General features: G+C 35.4%; 1 protein-coding gene across 1 annotated transcript; it reads left to right on the top strand.

Moving 5' to 3' along the window:
* Window positions 1-15,405: 15,405 nt before the first annotated feature.
* On the top strand, window positions 15,406-16,328 carry LOC137818668 (ethylene-responsive transcription factor 13). Its single transcript, XM_068622223.2, has one exon. The coding sequence runs from the start codon at window positions 15,492-15,494 to the stop codon at window positions 16,143-16,145; it is 654 nt and encodes a 217-aa protein (XP_068478324.2). The 5' UTR covers window positions 15,406-15,491; the 3' UTR covers window positions 16,146-16,328.
* Window positions 16,329-22,401: the final 6,073 nt, after the last annotated feature.

The raw sequence follows: 22,401 nt of genomic DNA, 5'->3' as shown, positions 1-22,401 counted from the left end.
AACCAATACGGACGACCGAGTCCCGCAAAAACGAGGACGTTCCCCCACACGGCGTTCCGGACGACACATGTCTCGTCGTCAAATGATAGCCCTTGTTGACCTCGACCCTCGCATGGACGATCCCCGTATGGAAGCAGGAGAAGACTTGCATCCATTCCCGCTTCGCGATGATCGCCACACTACGCACATCGGTACTTCGCTGAAACCGGACGACCGAATAGCCATCGGGACGACACTTGTTAAAAATGCCGATCTTTTCGCCTGGACGGCCGCTGATATGCCTGGCGTAGACCCACAGGTTATCACTCACCGATTATCACTGTATAGAGAAGCTAAGCCAATAGCTCAAAAGAAAAGACATATAGGCGAGGAACGACGTCAAGCCGCACGTGAGGAAGCCGACAAATTGTTACAGGCTGGATTCATTCGGAAGGCCCATTACACCACATGGCTAGCCAACGTGGTTATGGTGTAGAAAGCGAACGGAAAATGGCGTATGTGTGTTGACTACACAGACCTCAATAAAGCTTGCCCAAAAGACTCGTATCCTCTGCCTACCATTGATCGTCTCGTCGACGGTGCAGCCGGGCATCACATCCTCAGCTTCCTTGATGCCTACTCTGGCTATAATCAAATCCAAATGCACCCGGCCGACCGGAAGAAGACGGCCTTCATGACTGATTCCGGCAATTTCTACTATGAAGTGATGCCCTTCGGACTCAAAAATGCCGGAGCCACTTATCAAAGACTAATGGACCACGTATTCCACGACATGATTGGTAGGAATGTTGAAGTCTATGTCGATGACATCGTCGTCAAGTCCGACTCATGCAAACAACATATTGCCGACCTAAAAGAAGTTTTTCAGGCCCTCCGTCAACACCAGATGCGACTCAATCCGGACAAGTGTGCGTTCGGCGTCGAGGGGGGGAAGTTCTTAGGTTTTATGCTAACTCATAGAGGCATAGAAGCTAACCCCGAGAAGTGCAGAGCTATCTCCGAAATGCGAAGTCCCAACTCCATTCAGGAAATTCAGAGACTTATCGGCCGACTCACCGCACTATCCAGATTTGTTCCTAAACTCGCCGAACGAACGAGGCCAATCGTCCGACTACTGAAAAAAGCATCCCGCTTCGAGTGGTCGACCGAATGTGAGGAAATTTTCCTCGATTTGAAAACTTTTTTATCAACCCCGCCGGTAATCCAGAAACCGGACGCACGAGAACCCATCATAGTCTACCTCGCCGTTTCACACGAAGCCGTCAGCTTAGTCTTAGTGCAAGAAATTAATTTTGAAGAACGGCCGGTTTACTTCGTCAGCCGCGCCCTTCATGGCGCCGAAATCCGATACCAGACGATCGAAAAGGTAGCCATGGCCCTCATCATTACCGCCCGACGAATGCGTATGTATTTTCAGAATCATCGGATTATTGTTCGGACAAATTACCCTATTGTAAAGATCCTCACTAAGCCAGATTTAGCCGGACGAATGATCGGTTGGACGATCGAACTATCCGAATTATTACTTTAACGTAATAATAATTATTTATGCCTCGTTCGGCATCAGAATTTATCGGATTTATATATGCCTCGCTCGGCATCAGAATTATTACTTTTAACGTAGTCAGAATTATATATGCCTCGTTCGGCATCCGAATTATTACTTTAACGTAATAATAATCATTTATGCCTCGTTCGGCATCAGAATTTATCGGATTTATATATGCCTCGCTCGGCATCAGAATTATTACTTTTAACGTAGTCAGAATTATATATGCCTCGTTCGGCATCAGAATTATTACTTTTAACGTAGTCAGAATTATATATGCCTCGTTCGGCATCTGAATTATTACCTTAACGTAATCAGAATTATTTATGCCACGTTCGGCATCAGAATTATTTACTCAATCTTATGCCTCGTTCGGCATCTGAATTATTACCTTAACGTAATCAGAATTATTTATGCCACGTTCGGCATCAGAATTATTTACTCAATCTGATGCCTCGTTCGGTATCTGAATTATTACCTCAACGTAATCAGAATTATTTATGCCACGTTCGGCATCAGAATTATTTACTCAATCTGATGCCTCGTTCGGTATCTGAATTATTACCTCAACGTAATCAGAATTATTTATGCCACGTTCGGCATCAGAATTATTTACTCAATCTTATGCCTCGTTCGGCATCTGAATTATTACCTTAACGTAATCAGAATTATTTATGCCACGTTCGGCATCAGAATTATTTACTCAATCTGAGGCCTCGTTCGGCATCTGAATTATTACCTTAACGTAATCAGAATTATTTATGCCACGTTCGGCATCAGAATTATTTACTCAATCTTATGCCTTGTTCGGCATCTGAATTATTACCTTAACGTAATCAGAATTATTATGCCACGTTCGGCATCAGAATTATTTACTCAATCTTATGCCTCGTTCGGCATCTGAATTATTACCTTAACGTAATCAGACTTTTTTATGCCACGTTCGGCATCAGAATTATTCACTTATTTATGCCTCGTTCGGCATCAGAATTATGTTATTACTTTAATGTAATCAGAATTATTTATGCCTCGTTCGGCATCAGAATTATCTTATTACTTTAATGTAATCAGAATTATTTATGCCTCGTCCGGCATCAGAATTATCTTATTACTTTAATGTAATCAGAATTATTTATGCAAGTGTGCATTGCCCACATGTCGGGTCCAGCAATTTTCTATGCCACATTGTTCATTAACTCTTCAAAAGAGGCGTCAGGCTGTGGGCCAGGGGTCTCCCCCTCGGCCTCCTCATTTAAATTATCATCGGGGTTGACCGACACCAGCTTTCCATCAACTATTATTTTCTGTCGTACTGGTCGTCCTCCAGGGGTGCTCCATGCAGGCAGTCCGCTTGTCCGATGCCTAAACCGAAAATATTCTTCGCTAATGCGAACGTCCCGTCATTCCGTTAAATTTAATGTCTGACAACTCGAAAGGCACAACAATTATTACGACTCTTCGGCTTTTATTCACCTCGAGCCTGGGGGGCAAGTGTACTGGTAGGCACCGGACGAACGCACGTGGCCGACCGGCCTTATACACAATAAATGGAAACGAACGCACGTTCCGACCGGCCGTATACACAATAAATATAAGGGCATTTATGTGACAAGCTAAGGTGGTTAAGATACACCTCCGAAGAATAAGGAATATGCGTTTAGAGAAGATATGTTCCCCGGGTATTTCGGAGCACGACTGACAAGACATATCCATAACCACCCTGAGCCCAAGGGATAGAAAGCCCATTAGGCAATCCTATAAATACTGTGCTCAAGCCAGAGAAAGGTACGTTTTCATTCACTTACGAAACTGCGCTTAGAATCTCATACTTACTTGAGCGTCGGAGTGCCTTCGCAGGTACCCTCCCCCGCCCGACCGAAGTGGATAGCACGAAGAGACGACCGACCAAAGGAGACAGCAAGAAAGGACAATCGACCAGAGGAGAAGAAGATCAACACGTCAGCAATTACACCACGTCAACCGACCGTGCCTGGGCCCCATCTCTTCACTCAGGTACACTACTTTTTCATAGATAACTACACAAAACCAAATTGGTTTAAATATTATAAAGACTAAATTACTTCTTTGGTTTATATATTTATTTAATTTTATCACAAGAAATAATTTTAGTGTAAACTAAACACGAAACAAATAAAAAAAAATTGACACTAATATCATTCAAACCTACCTATATCAATTACAACTCCAAACCCAATATCATTCAAATCCCAACGTAAATTGTAATTTCATATCCAAATCCAATATCAATTTCAATTCTAATTTCCATATTCAAACCTAATATGAATTGTAATTTCAAGTTCAAATACAACACTAACAAATCAATTGTGTAGTTTACAATTTCATTTCTAAAGAAAATATTTTAAAGAGTTAGCAACACAAACAATAGTGAGGTAAAATGTATCATAGATATGTCATGAAAAAATTAGAAAGTAAGATTGTTTAAGAAAAATATGTCAAATAGGAACAAAGAATGGTTGATAACTCAAAGTAGGACTAAAGAATGTTTGAAAACTAGAGATGAAACAATTACAGGATTAAGAATTTATTTTTGTCCCATTTAACATAATGATTAGAGTTAACAATCAATTGAAAGTACTTGTGAAAAATAATGAAAACAATTAAAATTAATACAACACACCTGGTACATGAAAAGAAATATGAAATAATTAAACTTACATTGTGGGTGAACTTCAAATAAGTGGTTGGTCATCAAAGTGGGTGGACCTAACTTGTACCGGTTGAAGTGTAACCAAGTTTTTGGTACATTAGGCAAATAATTTGAGGAAAAATTTAGGCAACATTTTTATTCATAATGCTTAGGCAACACATTTTAAGTGTTTCCCCATTATTTAGACAACATTTTGTGAAGACAACACTTCTTTACATGTTGTCTATCTTTTAGACATCACCTTCTGGATGAGGTAAAATAATTCAATATTAGGAAACATATTTTAAGTGTTGCCCATTATTTAGACAACATTTTGTAAAATGTTATAAAGACAACACTTGTTTACATGTTGTCTATCTTTTAGACAACAATATTCTAATGTGGCAAAATATTAAATATCAGACAACATTTTATGTATTACGAACATACATCTTAATTTATAAAATTATGTGCTAGACAACATTTTCAAATTGGTTTAAAATGTACTTGTACATTTATACCACATGTATAATATTTTTTAAATTTTGGTTATTAACTTATTCAATTCCTATAATATTTTTAAATCTTGTTATACATTTATATCACATAACATAACTTTAAAATCTAATCCTTTTAACTAAGCAGAATGTATAAAATATTTATATTCAAATGATGAAGTTAAATACTCTAATGTATACTAAAATACAAGTTCCAATCATTGAAATTAATTAGAGTTAGAAATTAACAAAAATAATTTTCTCAATATTTTCTACATTTCTTCAATCAATTATGATTCAAGTTCCTCTCCAATATGATCTTGAGATCCAACTCGAAACAAGTAAAAAAAATATACAAGTTTTTAAAAATATGATCAATTTTGTAAATAAAAATTAGATAAATGTTAGGTACCCAAACTATAACATCGAATGCAAATGACATGTATATACTTGATCCAAATAAGGAACATGATTGTAAGTAGATGAATGTGTACATTGTTTTCTTTCCCTAAAATCCATGACACCATATATTAAGAAGTGGACTTTAAGCCTAACTCAACCCCATAAAACCAGCTCATAGGGTTGAGGTTTGCACCCACTTATATACTATGAAAGGCTCTCATCTCTAGTCGATGTGGGATCTCCAACACACCCCCCTCACGCCGAGAGTGATAGATAGAAGCTCGTGCGTGGGACTATATATTATGGGTGGTCCTATAGCGGCCCGATAGCGGGTGGCACGATAGGCCTAACACAAACACTCACTAGGATAGACTCGAAATGGCTCTGATACCATATTACGAAGTGGACTTTAAGCCTAACTCAACCCCATAAAACCGGCTCATAGGGTTGAGGTTTGCACCCACTTATATACAATGAAAGGCTCTAATCTCTAGTCGATGTGGGATCTCCAACACCATATGTTCTATATCCACTAAAAAAAACCTCTTTTAGCGACCACCAAAATCACTTGCGAAAATCATAAAATAGTATGCATGAACCTCTTGATAAGTTTAGATAAAGTATTGTTTAGTTATAGAAAGTTATCAATGTAAATAGTTAACAAGTACAAATAAGTTACATATGATTAGTCCTTTCAAATACTGATTACAACTTAATAGCTTCCTTAAAAATGTAATTTTTAGACAATAATACATTATATATATATATATACATTATAATTAGTTATATTACTTACAACATTTGAATTCCACAATATTATAGTACACAAGATAAAATATGATATGAGAATTGTCGTAATGAGTTAAACTTAACAAACTTGTATGCATGAAATTAACGATTGTAGAAGTATCAACAAGTTTTCTAAGCACCAAAAGCAACAACAACCATAGAAAATGGAAGCATTAAGAAAAATGGAGAGTCGACTACTATAAAAACAAGTTTATTAAACATACAAAAAGAAGGAAGAAAATCAACTACGTGAAAATCACATGAGAGCATAACCACTAATCAAGGTTTTCTTTTCCTACATTCCAACCCAAAGTTTCTTTTTTCGCAAACACTTATATGTAACCAGGTTCTATTCTGTTTTTTTTAAATGGTAAAAATTATGAGATAAAATAACAACCGCTGAAACATTTTGCAGAGAAAGTAGCGATGCCACTACCATTGAAGTTTGTTTCTGAATTTGTAGGAAGCTTTTATAAAGGAGGTTGTTTTCCAAAATTTGGATAATTTGATAAAGGTTTAGGGTTTTATTGTTTGTTGATGAAATGAGATGTATGAGCACTCAAATGTAAGGGTCATCTAAAGTTGATTTAAATTTTAACAAATATTTTGTGTAACCTAATTTTTGGGTTTGGACTTGGATAACATTCTTTTTGTAAAAGGATTGAAAAACTCCAAGTATTGCACTTTAATTATTAATTACTTAATACCGATAAAAGAAAGTCTTTGACAAGTCAAAAGTGGGAACCTAAACTCTCTAAATCCTCTATTCTCTTTTCTTTGTGAGGATTTTCCTCTCTTCCTCAAGCTCAAACTCTTTATCTTTCTTGATGGTAACAACAACTTACATTAATAACATAAAAACTAAATAAAATTTATTGTTTTAGTAATTGAAACTTCTTTTACCGAATATTTGATCATTAATTTAGTCACTCATTTAAAATAATGATTACTGATTTAGTTACTCATAGTGAGTACAATTTTCAATCATTATAAAGAAAAAAAGATACTCTATCCACTACAAGAAAAAAACTATACTTACATCGACAATAAAGTGTTAGTCATGTGTGGGCCAAACAGTGGACGAAAAAGTCATGAAAGCAACGTGAATTTTTTGTTTGCTAATTAGAGGGTGCAATTTGTGAGGGCTAAGTCCACGTACAACTAACGCAATATGAGTGGGCCAAGCCAACGTATAACTGACACAATTTGCATGGATCAAGCCGATGCAAAAGTAATGAGGAAAAACTTTGCGTGGGCTAGGCCGACACATATTTGGGGAAAAAAATTGCGGTGGTCACATGACACTCTTCCAGCGAGTGAGAATAAATTTATGAATTAGATAACCTTATATAATTAATTAATTGTACAATTAAAATAAAATGGGTTAAATAAAAATATTAAAAATGGGAATTCCAGAGGGTGAGGTCTTAGCAATGAGGGAGGAGAATCTCGAATGATACAATTTTTTTTTGGGTGTTTTGACAATTCTTAATTATCCATTATTCTTGCTTCTTGGCTTAGAAAGAAGGAAATGTGGACGCAATTGTAGGAAGAAGACGAACACCAAAAGTACTACTACGAGCAACCATAAAAAAGTTCAACCAACCTCCAACCATAAACCAACATAGATCATTCAACAATCCAAACTGGAACTTCAATTTAAATTTACCTTTCAGTAATCCAAAACCAAAGTACGTGTAAACTTTAGAGGGAGCTTTGTCAAAGCTTTTCCAAAGACAATAAAGGGAGGTGAAATTAAAAATAAATAAATAAATTGTTCGTTCATTGTTGTGAGATCATGAGAAGAGAAAGATGGAAGTTGCAAGAGAGGAGAACATGTTGCGAAGAGATGAAGCGGCGAATCGGAGGGAGGGATCGACAAAGATATAAGTGTCATAATTCAGTAATATTTCATACAAAAAAATGGACACTTATGGACTTAAATTAATAATACATTTATAATTCAACCTCTAAATTAGGATTATGAGATGAATAAGAACGATTTATTCTCAATTTTGTGTTATTTTTAAGAATTTAAGGAAACATGAAGCATATGAATATATTATGAACAATGATGTCACTTAGCCCAAGGCCAATTAGGTTAAATAAAGGCATAAAGCAGAGATAACAGGGTGACCCAGAGGAGGAACCAAAGGAAAGAAACCCTAAAGGAGACAGTCGTCAAGGAGAAACGCTCTGGATCTTATTTTCTTGTTTTCAATGCTTGTAATGGCCGCCATGAGTGGCTAATTCTTTCTTTTGGGATTCAGAATAATTTGTTCAAACTCTTATGTATTGAGTTGATATTTATTTATAATATTGTGTTCTTGATTGATGATTTTTTTTTGTCAGGGGTGTCCTAACCCTTATACATAAGCCATCCAAACCATGTTACATAAAACAACATTCCCAAAAACAAATATGAACATGATTTGAACCAGAACGTAGCTTGAGATTGCCTTATCATTTCTAGACCTTCTTCAAATTTGCTATAGTTGTAGAATTAATTCTACACCAGTTGCAGAAATGGTTACTGCAGAATTATGCAGCTAAGTGTTGACCAAAGAAAATCTATAGAAGTAAATTGGTATATCATACAGAACATGATATTAACTTGATTTTCTACATTGCCTTTAAGGTAACTTCCCAACCCAGCTTGTCCAATCATCACAGTAAATTTGTGTAGATTTAGAGCCCATTCAATTCCAATCCAAGCTACCCTTATAATGTAACTGGTAGAGCTATGGATTAGTCCAGATGAAACTTCATGAGACGTACCAACTGGAATATCTTACATAACCCTTTAGATCTACTGCAACTGCATTGCTTTCACCCATGACAGAACACTCTTTAACCCTCTGCATGACCCCACTGCTTGTCCACATGCTTGACAATGTTATGAGCATTACTGCATCCACTACTCAACTGTTCTCTAAGTCCCTGATACAAAATCCTTTTGCACAACATAACCCAAATTAAACCTACACAACGTCAGCTCCACCAAACAAAGCTGCGTTACAACCTCAAGACTCCACTTCAACACCTACAATTCATTGCAGAGGCTGCTTCAAAATCCCTTACACTCAGCTCATCTTCTTCATCCTTCTTATTGGTTCTTCATAACATATTTAGAATTAAACCCACAAAACACCACTTAGGCTGCAATACATGCACATGCATATGCCACAAGTTCCATATACCTATGAATCTGGGTTATTGAATTTAGCTCCTCTAATTCATCCTTCTTACTGGTTCTTGTACAATCATTCCCCTTACATGTAAATTTTATTACATTGAATAGGATTCAGGTTCCTAGTCTGTATTTCAAACAGATTCATAACTTAAGTTGTGCCATTTGAAAGATCTCTTCTGTGTCTACCACCACTTGCCTAAATATAATATGATTCCTCCGCTCCCAAATACACCACAAAACCTCCGTCCACATACATTTCGAGACCATATTCTATTTGGATGAAGCATGTGGCAAGACGAAGTTCTCAAAGTGACACCTTAAATCGTTATGTTGAACGAACTCAATCCCAATCCATCTGAAACACATAGCCCACACCCTTTGGGCAATGATACATTCAATAAAGATATGTTGTGATGATTCATCCAAAGCTTGATTGATGATTGGTATTATGATTTTATTCTCAAATCTTGAAACTTAATTCATGATTTTGATCCTTAGATTTGAATGGAAACTACTTATGAGTATCTAACCTAAATGATAATGCTTAACATATATGAATGTTAGAAATAGATTTGAAATGTTAATTGCTTTATAAAATTTGTTCGTAATGATAAGAAGTTTTTATAAATATGCGAGGAATTGATGTTTAGGAGACAATCTTAAAAACTTTGTACGCAAGGAAAATGATTTTTATATATGCATCAATGTCAATAAAGATAGAATGTTTTCTTTTTTACCGACAAATAAAGAATAAATAATGGAGGTATTTCAAGGATACCTCAACCCTTATACAAAAACTCAAACCACACATAGATCCTCAAGAACATCAACAAACACTTAACTAACCTGAATTTTTAATAACAAACCTCACGCAAACTAGTGGTTCGAGACACCAATCAGAATAAGAAAAATAAGCTAGTCTAACCTTTGCAGTTACCCACGGCCAAATCTTCAGCTAAACCACCGTGAAGATTTCACTATGATCTATTATTCCATTCCTAAAAATCTTCTTGTTCCTTTGTTTCCACAATTCTCCAGCGACTGCTATCCATATGCATAACCATATGTTATTAACGACTTCACTTTCCTTGGATAACCTGAACTGGATGAAGTGCTTTTTAGGTTCGTAATGAGCGATCGATGACACCCCCACCCATTCATAGCATTTTGCCCACACAAGCCAATCTACCCTATAGGTACAAAAAATATGAGACATTGTTTCCTCTTCCTCCCAAGACATACTATAGATGCTATTCTCCACTGATATCCCTTTCTTCACCGAATTTGCTTTAGTTGCTATTTTTTCCTCCAACACCCACCATGCAATCAAGTGGGTTGATGGTTGAGCCTTTAACCTCCAAAACCCCTCATACATAGGTCCTCTTTCCCCCTACTCTTCGTCTTTTAGGATATTGTATGTTGATTTGACTGTATACTCTGTGTTTCACTAACCTTCCACACCCACCGATCCTTATTTTTCTCGTTGATACTCTTGCTTCCCATCAGCCTTCCCATCTCTAGCTCTTGGTACTTTTCCCAATCATACAAACTCCTCCTCTATCCTATCTTTCATACCCAATGCAGATTACTATTCCACTCCCATCCTTGCCACAACTTATCGCCCTTGCCAGTACAAATAGAGAAGAGTCTCGGAAACTTATCTTTTAGCGCCTCGCCACCCAACCATTTATCCTCCCACAACATAATTTCTCTCCCATTCCCAACCTCCCAAAAGCAGTTATCCTCAAAGCTTCCTTTCCAACCCTCCAACCTCCTTCAAAGCTCTCCATCATAAGGATTCTGGCCTGTTAATCCTTTGATTCCTCAATCTTCTCCATCCTCTGTACTTCAATTTCAACACCTTTTTCCACAACCCTCTTTCATCACTGCCCAACCGCCATCTCTACTTTCCTAAAAGAGCCACATTGAACTTTCTTAGCTCTAACATTCCTAACCCTCACATCTCATTTGTTTCGCAAAATGTTTTCCACGAAACCCACGCTACCTTCCTTCCTTCTGAGCCCCACCCCCATAAGAAATTCCTCTGTAGTCTCTCCACCTCCTCAACCACCGTAACTGATATTTTGTATAAAGACGAATAAAATAGGAGTAATGAAGATAACACTGATTTAATCAAACATAAGTGGCCTAACATTGAGATAATCTTGCCTTTCCATCTTCCTAGTATTTTCCTCACACTCTCCACCACCCCCTCCCAGAAACTTCTCCTTTTATGGTTTCCCCCAATGGGCATCCCCAAATACTTAAATGGAGTTTTCATCACCTCACAATTCAAGATAGATGCACAACTCTGAATAAAGTACTGATTGCATCCCACCCCTCCTATACGACTCTTCATATAATTAACCGTTAGTCTTGATACCAATTCAAAGCAATTAAGCATGACTTTGATCACGAACGCATTTTGTGGACTCGTTTTGCAAAAGAACAGAGTATCATCCGCATACTGAAGCATATTCACCTTTACTTGCTTATCTCCTACAGTCATAATCTGAAGTAATTCCTTCTCCACCTCTTTCCTTACCACGCCAGCTAAACCCTTTGCCACTATCAAGAAAAGAAAGGGTGCTAAAGAATCCCCTTGTCTCAACCCCTTCCTAGGTTTGAACTCCTGAGTAGCACTACCATTCACCAGGACGGAGATCAAGGATGATTCTAAGCAAGCTTTTACCCATTCAATCCACTTTCCACAAACACCAAGTCTATGTAACATATAATAAATGAAGTCTCAATCAACTGAGTCATATGCCTTCTCATAATCTACCTTGAAGAAGATGCAACTACTTTTTCTACTCTTCACTTCTTCTAAGACTTCATTTGCCACTAAAACACTGTCCAATAACCCCCTACCTGTCAGAAATGCAGACTGTCTGACATCGATGACCTTGTGCAAAACCCTCTTCAACCTCAAGGACAAGATCTTAGCAACAATTTTGTACAAGCAGCCGACCAAAGAGATTGGTATGAAATCGTTTAATAGTTGGGATTATCCGCTTTAGGTATAAGTGAGATAAAAGAAGCATTTGTTCCCCTTGGCCACCTGCCATTCTCCTCAAAATTGTTCACCGCTCTTATAACATCCACTTTGATCTCTTCCCAGTAAAACTTGATGAACCCGAAGTTAAAGTCGTCAGGTCACGGGCTTTTCGAACTATCACAATTCCACACCGCATTCTTTACCTCCTCTTCAGTAATTCTTTCCACCAACATACCATTATCCTCGTTTGAAATTATGTTAAAGAATGCATTATCAAGCTTGACTTGTGGCCTATCACCTATGCTGAACCTGGCCTTGAAGAAGTCCCTTACCTTCCTTTTTACCTTCGTTTGATCTTCGAGCCAACACCCATTTTCTCTCAACTCACTAATTTCGTTTCTTACCATTCTCCACTTGATTACTAAGTGAAAATACCTAGTGTTCAAATCCCCCTGCTTCAACCATCTTTGACGGGCCTTCTACTGTAAAAGAAGTTCCTGACTATGCTTGGTTCTTCTTTGTTCTGCCAACAAAATCCTTTCCTCCTCCCTCCCTTCCTCATCTAACTCGCTCTCATCGTCCCTGACATCTAGATCTTGAATACGTCGCTGGATATCCTCCCCTGCCTGATTTAAGTTTCTAAAGGTATCTCTGTTCCACACCTTTAGATCTGCTTTCAACTTCTTAAACTTTTCCTTGAGGACATAAATCCCACTACCCTGTACCTCATAGCTTTGCCACTTGCTTCTGAAGAAATCCTTAAACCTCCCATCTTTTTTGCCAAACATTTATACTCCTAAAAGGTTTGGGGGCCCAATCTGTAGAACTAGTATTTAACACAAAAGCACAATGATCGGACACCACTCTTCCAAGAACATTTTGTACACTATATAGCCATCTTTCCAGCCACTCCCTTAAGACTAAAATTCGGTCAATTCTGCACTTTGTTGCTCCATTCGGTCTATACCACGTAAACTTTCGCCCCACCATCGGAATATCTAACAATTCCATCTTTTCTATGAAATTGTTAAACCTTCTCATCTCCGTGCTATAGCTCGTATTGATGTTCACGCTTCTCCTCTCACCTAACCTCCTGATAGAATTGAAGTCACCTACCACGCACCAGGGCGTAGATATTTGCATCCTTCTTGTTTCCTAGACTTCCTCCCAAATAACTTTCTTTTCTCTACACGATCCAACGCTGTAAATATTCGCAATAGTAATCTGAGTTGCCCCCCCGACTCCACTTGAATAATACATAAATTCTCCCCAGCAAAGGCAGTAGTCACTTGTAAGCATCTTCTCCTCCACATCATAATCACCCTACCTGCATTATTTACAACACCCATCTTGACCGAATCAATTTCATTAGAACCCCACATCTTAAAGATAATTTCTTTCCCTATCTCCTTTCATTTGGTCTCTTGTAAGCACACCACTTCTGCTTGTTCTTTCTTAATAAGCTCATCCATATATTTGTTTTTAGCATATCCCCCTATTCCCCTAATATTCATGCTAATTATCTTCATCATCAGAAATTATGTTCTCCACCCTACTAGTAGTCACCTTTCTAATAGGTCCCTTGTCGCTCATCTCCATTTCCTAAAGATGTCCTATAACCGCATCCTCCTCTCCTGTAAATGAAAACGCTATTTCCTTTCCCATCCTCCATATTCGTATGGCTTTGACATGCTCATTTTTCAACCAGTATATCCTGTTACAATTTCTGACCTCATTATCAATGGGACGATCATTGAGATTATGTGTTCCTAACCTTATCTTCTGGCACAATTTTTTTTTTCTTTGAAGCTTCTCCCTCCGTTTCTCCCATCTCCGCAACGCACTCCGCACCTGCTTCTCTCCCAAAAAATCCCTGTCTCGGCTTACAAAAGTTGCCGCTACCAATAAAGATGGAATGTTATACCTTTTTATTCATTGAAAATACAAACGAGTGAGAAGGATTAACCTCATTCACAATTTTCTCAATTGAATTATTTTACTCTTTTATTTTGTTTTCATTTAATTTTCATGCAAACTTGTGTCAATATCTTTCAAATCAAATTATTGTACATATTCTTATACTTAATGAAAAATACTATTAAGATTTTAATAATTATTCCTTGTGGGCTCAACATCCGTCTTTTGAGAAAAAATTATTACTTTGGACTTGGTATCGAGGGTGGTGACGATGAAGAGAGGAAGCGATGGAGGGAGGGAGTTGCGCAGAGAGAAAAAGTTATGTTGTTGAATTTGGGGTTTTTTTATTTTATTTTGGGGGAAACTGGGCGTGAGAGGATGAATCTGACATTTATTAATTATTTTGCATTGACTCAAACCGATGTAAAACGACACTAAAATCTGACACAGAACTTGCGTTAGTCAAGCCGACGCATGCCTAGCGGTGTCCATAGTGTCGACTAGGTAACATTTCTCTACTTTTATTTAATTTATTAACTAAAATTACATGATAAATATAATTTATTAACAAAAATTAGTCGATGCAAATTTTTTTTTCTCTTCCACTTTCTCTTAACGTGTGATACATGTCGGACCAATCCACACAACTTTTCTTTTGCGTCCGTCTATCATGAGTTTAACCAATGCAATTCATGTCCTTCTCTTAACCAAAGAAACTCTTAGGTAACTATTTTTTTTTATCAGCAATTTTAGGTTTTTTTTGTAGTGATCCTAATAGTAAATCTTGCCTCAAATGAAGATTAACTAGTTCTTAGTGTTTTTTTTTTTAACTACTCGACTCATGCCCATGGAGGGTAGTTAACAGTTTTGAGGGCTTATAAAATATCTTAAGGTGCATTCATATGTTTTCTAATTTTTTTTAATACAAATTAGAGATGCTTATAAAAAAGTTTAGAAAGCAAAAGAGAATTTCTTTCAGAAAAATAAGCAAAAGTCGAACTACGATATAGTGTCTCAACAGAACAAGTTGAATAGCAGACACGTACACCTTTAGAGACATTAATTCTTTACTTTAAAAACTAGCAAAATGATTTGACGTTCGTCACTTCCAAGTCTCAAATCTGACCAATCTTATAAGGGAAATGTGAAAACAGAATAAAAATTAAAAGTGGGGACAAACACCAACTAATCACCAACTTTTCTGTGTTTTGAAATTGAAAAAAAGTGAATATTTTAGCACGTGGGGAAAACCCTATTCCACATGCGAAATTAAGAACCTTCAAGGAACCACTCGTGAACATTAATTAATTCCACAATTTGAATATTAATCACACTTAGTGCTTTTCTCAATCGTCACTATCCAACCTTTTCATATATAAAGCAAACACAAAAACCTATACTCAACACTCACAGAGCACAAAGCACAAACCTCAAACAACAACCTACGAAACTATCGAAACGTCAAACTTGTATGAACGATGAACCCTCATGCTTCAAACACCAACGAGAATGTCCTTGATCTCTCTGAGCTACCTGCAACGACGCTGTTCAGCCGTAGCTCCAGCTTCCGGAGCATTTTCTTCGCGGAGAACTGGGCGGAGCTACCGCTGAAGGAGAACGACGCCGACGACATGGTTATCTTCGGCGCTTTGCGTGAGGCCGCAGCCACCACCGGATGGTTCCCGGCAAATGGCAATGGGGTGAGCAATGCAGCAGTTAAAATGGAAAACGAGGGTCAAAGCAGTGACACTAATGCCGCGAGTGGAATTCAGCCGCCTCCGGTGAAAGGGTTGAGCTACCGCGGCGTGCGGAGGAGGCCATGGGGGAAGTACGCGGCGGAGATAAGAGATGCTAAGAGGAATGGTGGGAGAGTGTGGCTTGGAACCTATGAAAGTGCTGAGGACGCAGCTTTGGCTTATGATCGAGCTGCATTTAAAATGCATGGCTCCAAAGCAAAGCTCAATTTTCCTCATTTGATTGGTTCGGATGATGCAGAACTAATTAGGGTTACATCAAAGAAACGTTCATTGGAGGTTTTATCATCTAATTTATCGTCGTCGTTGGTGACTGCAAAACGGAGTAAAGATAATTCTTTCGTTGATTCGGAGATGAATGACTTAGATATGTGGTAGTTTTCCATAAACATTAGATCAAAATAATATTAGGGTTTGAGTAAGTGTGATGACAACTTATGATAGTTTGAGCTTTTATCTAAAGATGGAACTCGAATTACATGTATGTTTAGAGAAGGTTATATGCAAATGCTCTTACAAATTATGGTTTGATAGAGAAAAATTTATTTGTTGGTAAGATAATAATTTTTTGAATAATATTTCTTTGACACTTGTGTGTACTCGGTGTTCCCCAATTGTGTGTAGTCGGTGGTCGTCAACGTGATCGCCGGTCGATGAAACGGCGATCTCTAGGTGAGCGTAGTCGGAGATCGTCGAAGGTATGCAAAGGTCAACTTGATCGCCGGTTGTTGAAGCGGTGCTCTCCTTTGGTCAATATGATCGCTGATCGGTGAAATGTGTAGTCGGTGGTCGTCCAAGTTATACAAGGGCAACATGATCGCCGGTTGATGAAACGGCGATCTCCAAGCGTGCATAGTCGGTGGTCGGCGAAGCTAGGCAAGGGGTCAACATGATCGCCGGTTGATGAAGCGGCGATCTCCATGCGAGTGTAGTCGATGGTCGACGAAGCTATGCAAGGGGTCAACATGATCGCTGGTCCAGGATCGGGCGTTCTCCTTACGTGCGAAGTCGGTGGTCGCCTAGTTATGCAAAGGTCAACGTGATCGCCGGTCCAGGAAGCGGTGCTCTCCTTACGTGCGAAGTCGGTGGTTGCCTACGTTTTCCAACGCGCATGGGTAACTCGTCGCGTGGCGAGGTGAATGGAGGTGAATGTAGGTGGCCTCGGTTCTGGGTGTCTTGGTATAGTTGAATGTTGCTTTGAGGCTGTTGGTTATTTTTTTTATTTTTTTTATTTTTTTTTGGTATAGTTTTCTTACTTTAAGGTTGTTATGCTCTAACCATAAAGGAGGGTTTCTTTTGTGATTTGTGGATGATATAGGAAGTCCACCTCTGGTTTCTGTATATGGGTTGGGATACCCCTGAAGTATCCCTTTTATTTTATTTATTCATTGATGATAAAAAAAAAATTTCTTTCACACTTTTTTTTTCTTTTACTTCTACTTTATAACCCTTTTTAATAACAAAATATTACATTTAACTAATAAAAAAATATTATTATTTGTTGTCAAGTGAAAGTGTGAAAAAAAAAGTCAATTTCATTGTTCGTAAGAAAATGTTTTTTTACACTGATTTGAAAAAAAGAACCCTACCAGTTGATATTTATTTTATGAAAAATATAGTTGTCAAAGTTGATGTGACATAGAATAATTTAGTAAATGTTATATAAATCTTGAAAAATGGATGGTTGTTAAATGAGAGTGTGTTGGCATAGACTTGTCAACTTATTACTATCTTCTTCTTTTTTTATCTCAATTAGGTCTTTGATTTTAAAGATTATTTTATAAACTTTGATTTTTTTAATTGATCAAAAGCCTAATTCTTAGTCTGAGATTTTAGTAAAGTTATAGATTATTATTATGTGCTATGAAGATATCACTAAAATTGTTTTCTTCAAATTCAAGGTGTAAGTTACAATCATTGTCTTCCTTTTTTATGGTTTTTTGTGAGATATAAACAATATAAAAGTTATTGATGGAGATAATTAATATTGAATCACAATTGATAAGCGCGTATTTTGATTTCGTTATTCATATCAGTCCACAATTTGCTGACGTTGGTTCATGAGTTGAAGAAAGTCAGAAGAAAATATTAAAGTAATTAATAGGATTAGGTGATTCACAATCATAAATTAAATATTTATTTGGGTTTGTCCTGATAATTACTCTTTGTCAGATGGTCTAATGAGGGTTGCTTACTCTTCTTCATGAAATTAATCAAAACCACGTGTTAAAAGAAATCATTATTATACTCAACAAGCGAAGCGAAGAGGTTTTGATTTTTCTATAATAGGAAAATAGGCATTGCAAGTACTAAACACCATTATGTTTTATTAATAAAAAAAATATAAACCGGTGTTCTAATACTTATACATAATAAAATAGAAACTAACAATTTTATCAGGAAAGAATAAATAAATAAAATGAGACTCTTCGAGAATGTTACAACCCTTAAACAAACATCCCAAATCAATCTTCTTGATACCCAACCAACTAGGGATCCAACAGACACTACAAAACTCCAACATTAAACATACCTCTCCACGACGTTGGACCTCCACACGTAAGTTTGAAGTCTTTTTTAATTAAATACTTGCAGGTATGTGTTGATTACTTAGTAGTTTAGGATTTGGGGAAACTTCTTTTAGTGGATATTTGAAGAGAATAGTCATAGATTTGGAGTTGCCAAAAATTACGTCGAAAAAACTTCAAATGACCATAACTTTTGAGAGAGAAGTCAGATGAAAACGCGCAAAAAATGAAAGTTGCTCGAAACGAGGTAACGAATCCATTGTTTACTCTTTTTTTTTAAGTATTATTTAGGTATTTTAAGGTTTTAGTTCTCATACTTTCATTTGTAAAAAAATTCTGAAATTTTGTATGATGTTTCCTAGTATAAATTAGAGATTTATCAAACCATTATCATTATATTACATTCACAAATTTATTACTCATACATTACATTACATAATGTTATGTGTTATAACATTTTAATCTTATTATTTCAATGCTTATTCTGGATATAACATGTTGAGTCGGATGGGAAGTGCAAATGCAAAGAAGCTCACTTGGATGCACCTTAAGGTAACGATGTATTACACTTTAGGATATATGAATTATTACAATGACATAGAACTTTTTCATATATTTGTAAAACATTTTGTAGAATGTTATATGTACTAATGTATTGTATGTAGACTTTCATATTGTATTATTGTTATAGAAATTAGGTATTTTATGCAGGATAGAGTATATATATATATATATAATAATAAATATTCTTTTAAAAAAATACGCTTATAACGACGGTTCTAGTTTGAAACTGTCTTTAAAAGCCTATTTTTAGGGTTATAACGACGATTCCAATTTAGAACAGCCGTTATAAATGCATTTTTTTCATTTATTTTGATAGAACAACGACAGTTTTTTCATATGTCGTTAATGTGATTTTATAACGACGATTCCAGAACTGTCGTTATAAAAACCTGATTTATACAATTACTAAGAAAACAAAACCATTAAGACTTATCATAACCTACCAATTAGAAACCAACTCCATTTAACATGTAGTAACTTAAGGCACCCAAGAAAACAAGCAAGCATCTCAGTCCCATCCAACTAAAACTAAAACTAAAGGCCTAAAGAATTAAAGACTCTTTATAAAATACATACAAGTCAGAGAATCAAGACACCAATCAGAAAAAGAAAAATAAATAGAAGTCACTTTAGTAGTTATCCAAGACCAAACATTTAGTTGAATCAAACCATCTCTCTCTTATAGAGTATGAGAAAGAGATTTATGTTTAAGTCAGAACCATGCATTGTATACAGGTTACAAAAGGCCTAAAAAATCTATTGTGCAGGAGAATATTTGTGAGAGTACAAGTGTTTTTTTTATCAACAAAGAATAAATAAAATAGAATGAGACACTTTAGGGATGCCCCAACCCTTATACAAAAAATGGCCAAAATCAAATTACTTAACGACTAACCAAAATTGAAAGTACAAGTGTGGAGAGACTAGAGAAAAAAATATACTTAGAAAGTGAATAAAAACCTAAGTCGTTGCTTAAAAAAACTACTTGAAAAAGTTGTTTGGAGAATGATAATTGTAATCCATTGTGATTAATAGAACTCAAAGATTTTCCAAAATTAGAACATTAGTTTATGTGATTTAAATGAATAAATATAAAAATATTTGGTTAATTTTTTCTTTTCTTCAATCTTCAATTTAAAAATGTTTTTAAAACAATTGTTTTATCATAAAACAAACAAGAAAAGGTTTTTAAGAACATTCAACATCCTTTCTTATGTAAATTATGAAACATAGATTGATTTCATTATAGAGATGTATACAATTCTCTAGAGGTTGTTAAAACATAATTTTCCATAATTTTAACCTTGTTTTCTTGTCAAACTAGTTTTGCTTTTGAAAAGAAAAGGTAACTGCTGGCAGCCACGCCAAATGGAATCTTATCATTGCAAGTGAATTTTTTTATTTAAAGTTTTTAAATATATGTAGCATTTGGTAAGATCTAGAGGATTAAAATAATCAACTGATTTTAGGTATTATATAAACTATAAAATAAGAAGCTGATCTTCCGAATGGTTAATGCGTTTTATTAAAAAGACAATATCAAGCCTTATAATATTATTCTTTGCTCACAAAGCAACATAGATGTTGAAACTTTTATAAGGAAATAAAGTATTTATTTCTTTATATGAATCATGATGCATGAAACATATGTTCAATAACATTATAAAATTATTCCTTGCATGCGTGCAAGAATGTTAAATTAACATGCATGGAAGACTAGTCAACGGCAAGAAATTGTAAAATAAACATTCATTTCGTCACAAGACTTAGGGAAATCATAAGGAGGCAATGTTTGACCATTAGTATTTTAATAAACATAATCTGCATAAGAATTTTTTTTTCTTATTTTTTTTTTTAAGATTTTTTTTTTGCCTAAATTTACAGTGATTACAAGAAAACCATAAAACAGAAATCAATTTTAAAAACCAAAATTAATTAATTGATATAGTGACTAAATTAGAGACAATTTTAGAAATTAAAAAATAATTTGGTTTCTAAATTAGTTTCTATTATTGTTAAATAGTTTCTAAATTGGTATCTAATTAACTACCAAGATTTTAACTACCAATTATTTAGATTCTAACTTTGGTAGCAAAAACTTTTGTAGCTAATTAGTTACTAATTTAAAAACCATTTGACAATAATATAAACTAATTTGAAAAAAAAATTAATTTCTAAAATGATCTCTAATTTAGTCACTATAACAATTAATTATTTTTTGTCTTAAAAATTAATTTTTATTTTATTATTTTTTAGGAGGTATTATGCTTTTGAATTTGTTTTTATTAAATTTTAATTTTATACGTAGTCAACCAAATACTTGGGTTCTTCATAATTCTTTTAGACGAGAGAGAAAAAGTTTTATACCTTTTCCACAGTTTTGCGGCGTGAAAAATAACAAATTCAGTTATTTAATATAAAAAACATTATACATGATGACTTAGGTTGGATCTTCATTTCTGAATTGTACATTAAAAACATATTTCATTTTATTAGTGAATACAACCTTTAGTTACGTAGAAGAGCAGGATGAGAGCATTTCTCAATATCTCAATTTACTACGAAAAAAATATTGAATTAACTTTTAAATATTAATTTCGAAAAAATTGTAACACTATTAAAATTGATTTAACCGATTTTAAAACCATGTAAATAGTTAATTTAAAAAATAAGTTAAAAGATGTAAAATTATTTTAAATGATTTAATTATTGATAAAGTTGACTTAGTCAACTCTAAGTTGATACTAACTATTTTAAATATTTTTAATAAATAAATATTTTATCAGATTAATGTTGGTTAAGTTGATACTAATAGAGTCGGTCTAGTCAATTTTAAAATGATAGTAACTATTTTAATTTTTTTAATAAATAAAAATATTTATGTTAGTATCATACTAGTGTTAACTACACTAAGGCAGAACAATGCACTACTACTAAGGAGAGTGCAAAATTCTTATGCCTACAAGAGACAAAAACTAATATCTTGTCAGATTTCATATGCTTTTCATTATGGGGAGTTAGTAATGTCGGATGGATACATAATACATCTGCAAATGGTGTTGAAAATATATTGTCTATGTGGCACAAAGAAGCGTTCTACTACGATAATCATGTATATAGAAATTTTTGGCCAGCACCTCAAGTCAAGAATCAGATGTACAGTGATCAACGTTTACGTTTCATGCAACTTGAATGACAAAGTTGTTTTATGAGAGGATTTGACGAAACTTATAAGCGCACATCAAAATTGTGTATGGTGCTTATGTGAGGATTTCAATCTTGTTATAGAAGTGTAAATGAAAGGAAAGGTGTTAGAGATAGGGGCAACCAAAAGAATGAAATAAGCGGCTTTAATAGCTTTATTGAAAGGAACTTTCTGATGGACTTACCTATTGTTGGCAAGAAGTACACTTGGTTTAAAGCAAATGGTTCAGTTAAGAGAAAACTCGATAGAGTGCTTGTATCGAATGAGTGGTTTAAAAAATGGCCAATGTGTAAGCAATATGTTCAACTGAGAGTAGTTTCAGACCACTGCACTATAG

This window comes from Phaseolus vulgaris, chromosome 10 (assembly GCF_051622355.1).
Source record: "Phaseolus vulgaris cultivar YP4 chromosome 10, ASM5162235v1, whole genome shotgun sequence".
Taxonomy (NCBI): domain Eukaryota; kingdom Viridiplantae; phylum Streptophyta; class Magnoliopsida; order Fabales; family Fabaceae; genus Phaseolus; species Phaseolus vulgaris.
The sequence above is the reverse complement of the archived record's forward strand: the minus strand, read 5'-3'. Positions and strand labels throughout refer to the sequence as shown.

Excerpts from the sequence above, each read along its gene's own strand:
- LOC137818668 (XM_068622223.2), top strand. The coding sequence starts at position 15,492 with ATGAACCCTCATGCTTCAAACACCAACGAGAATGTCCTTGATCTCTCT.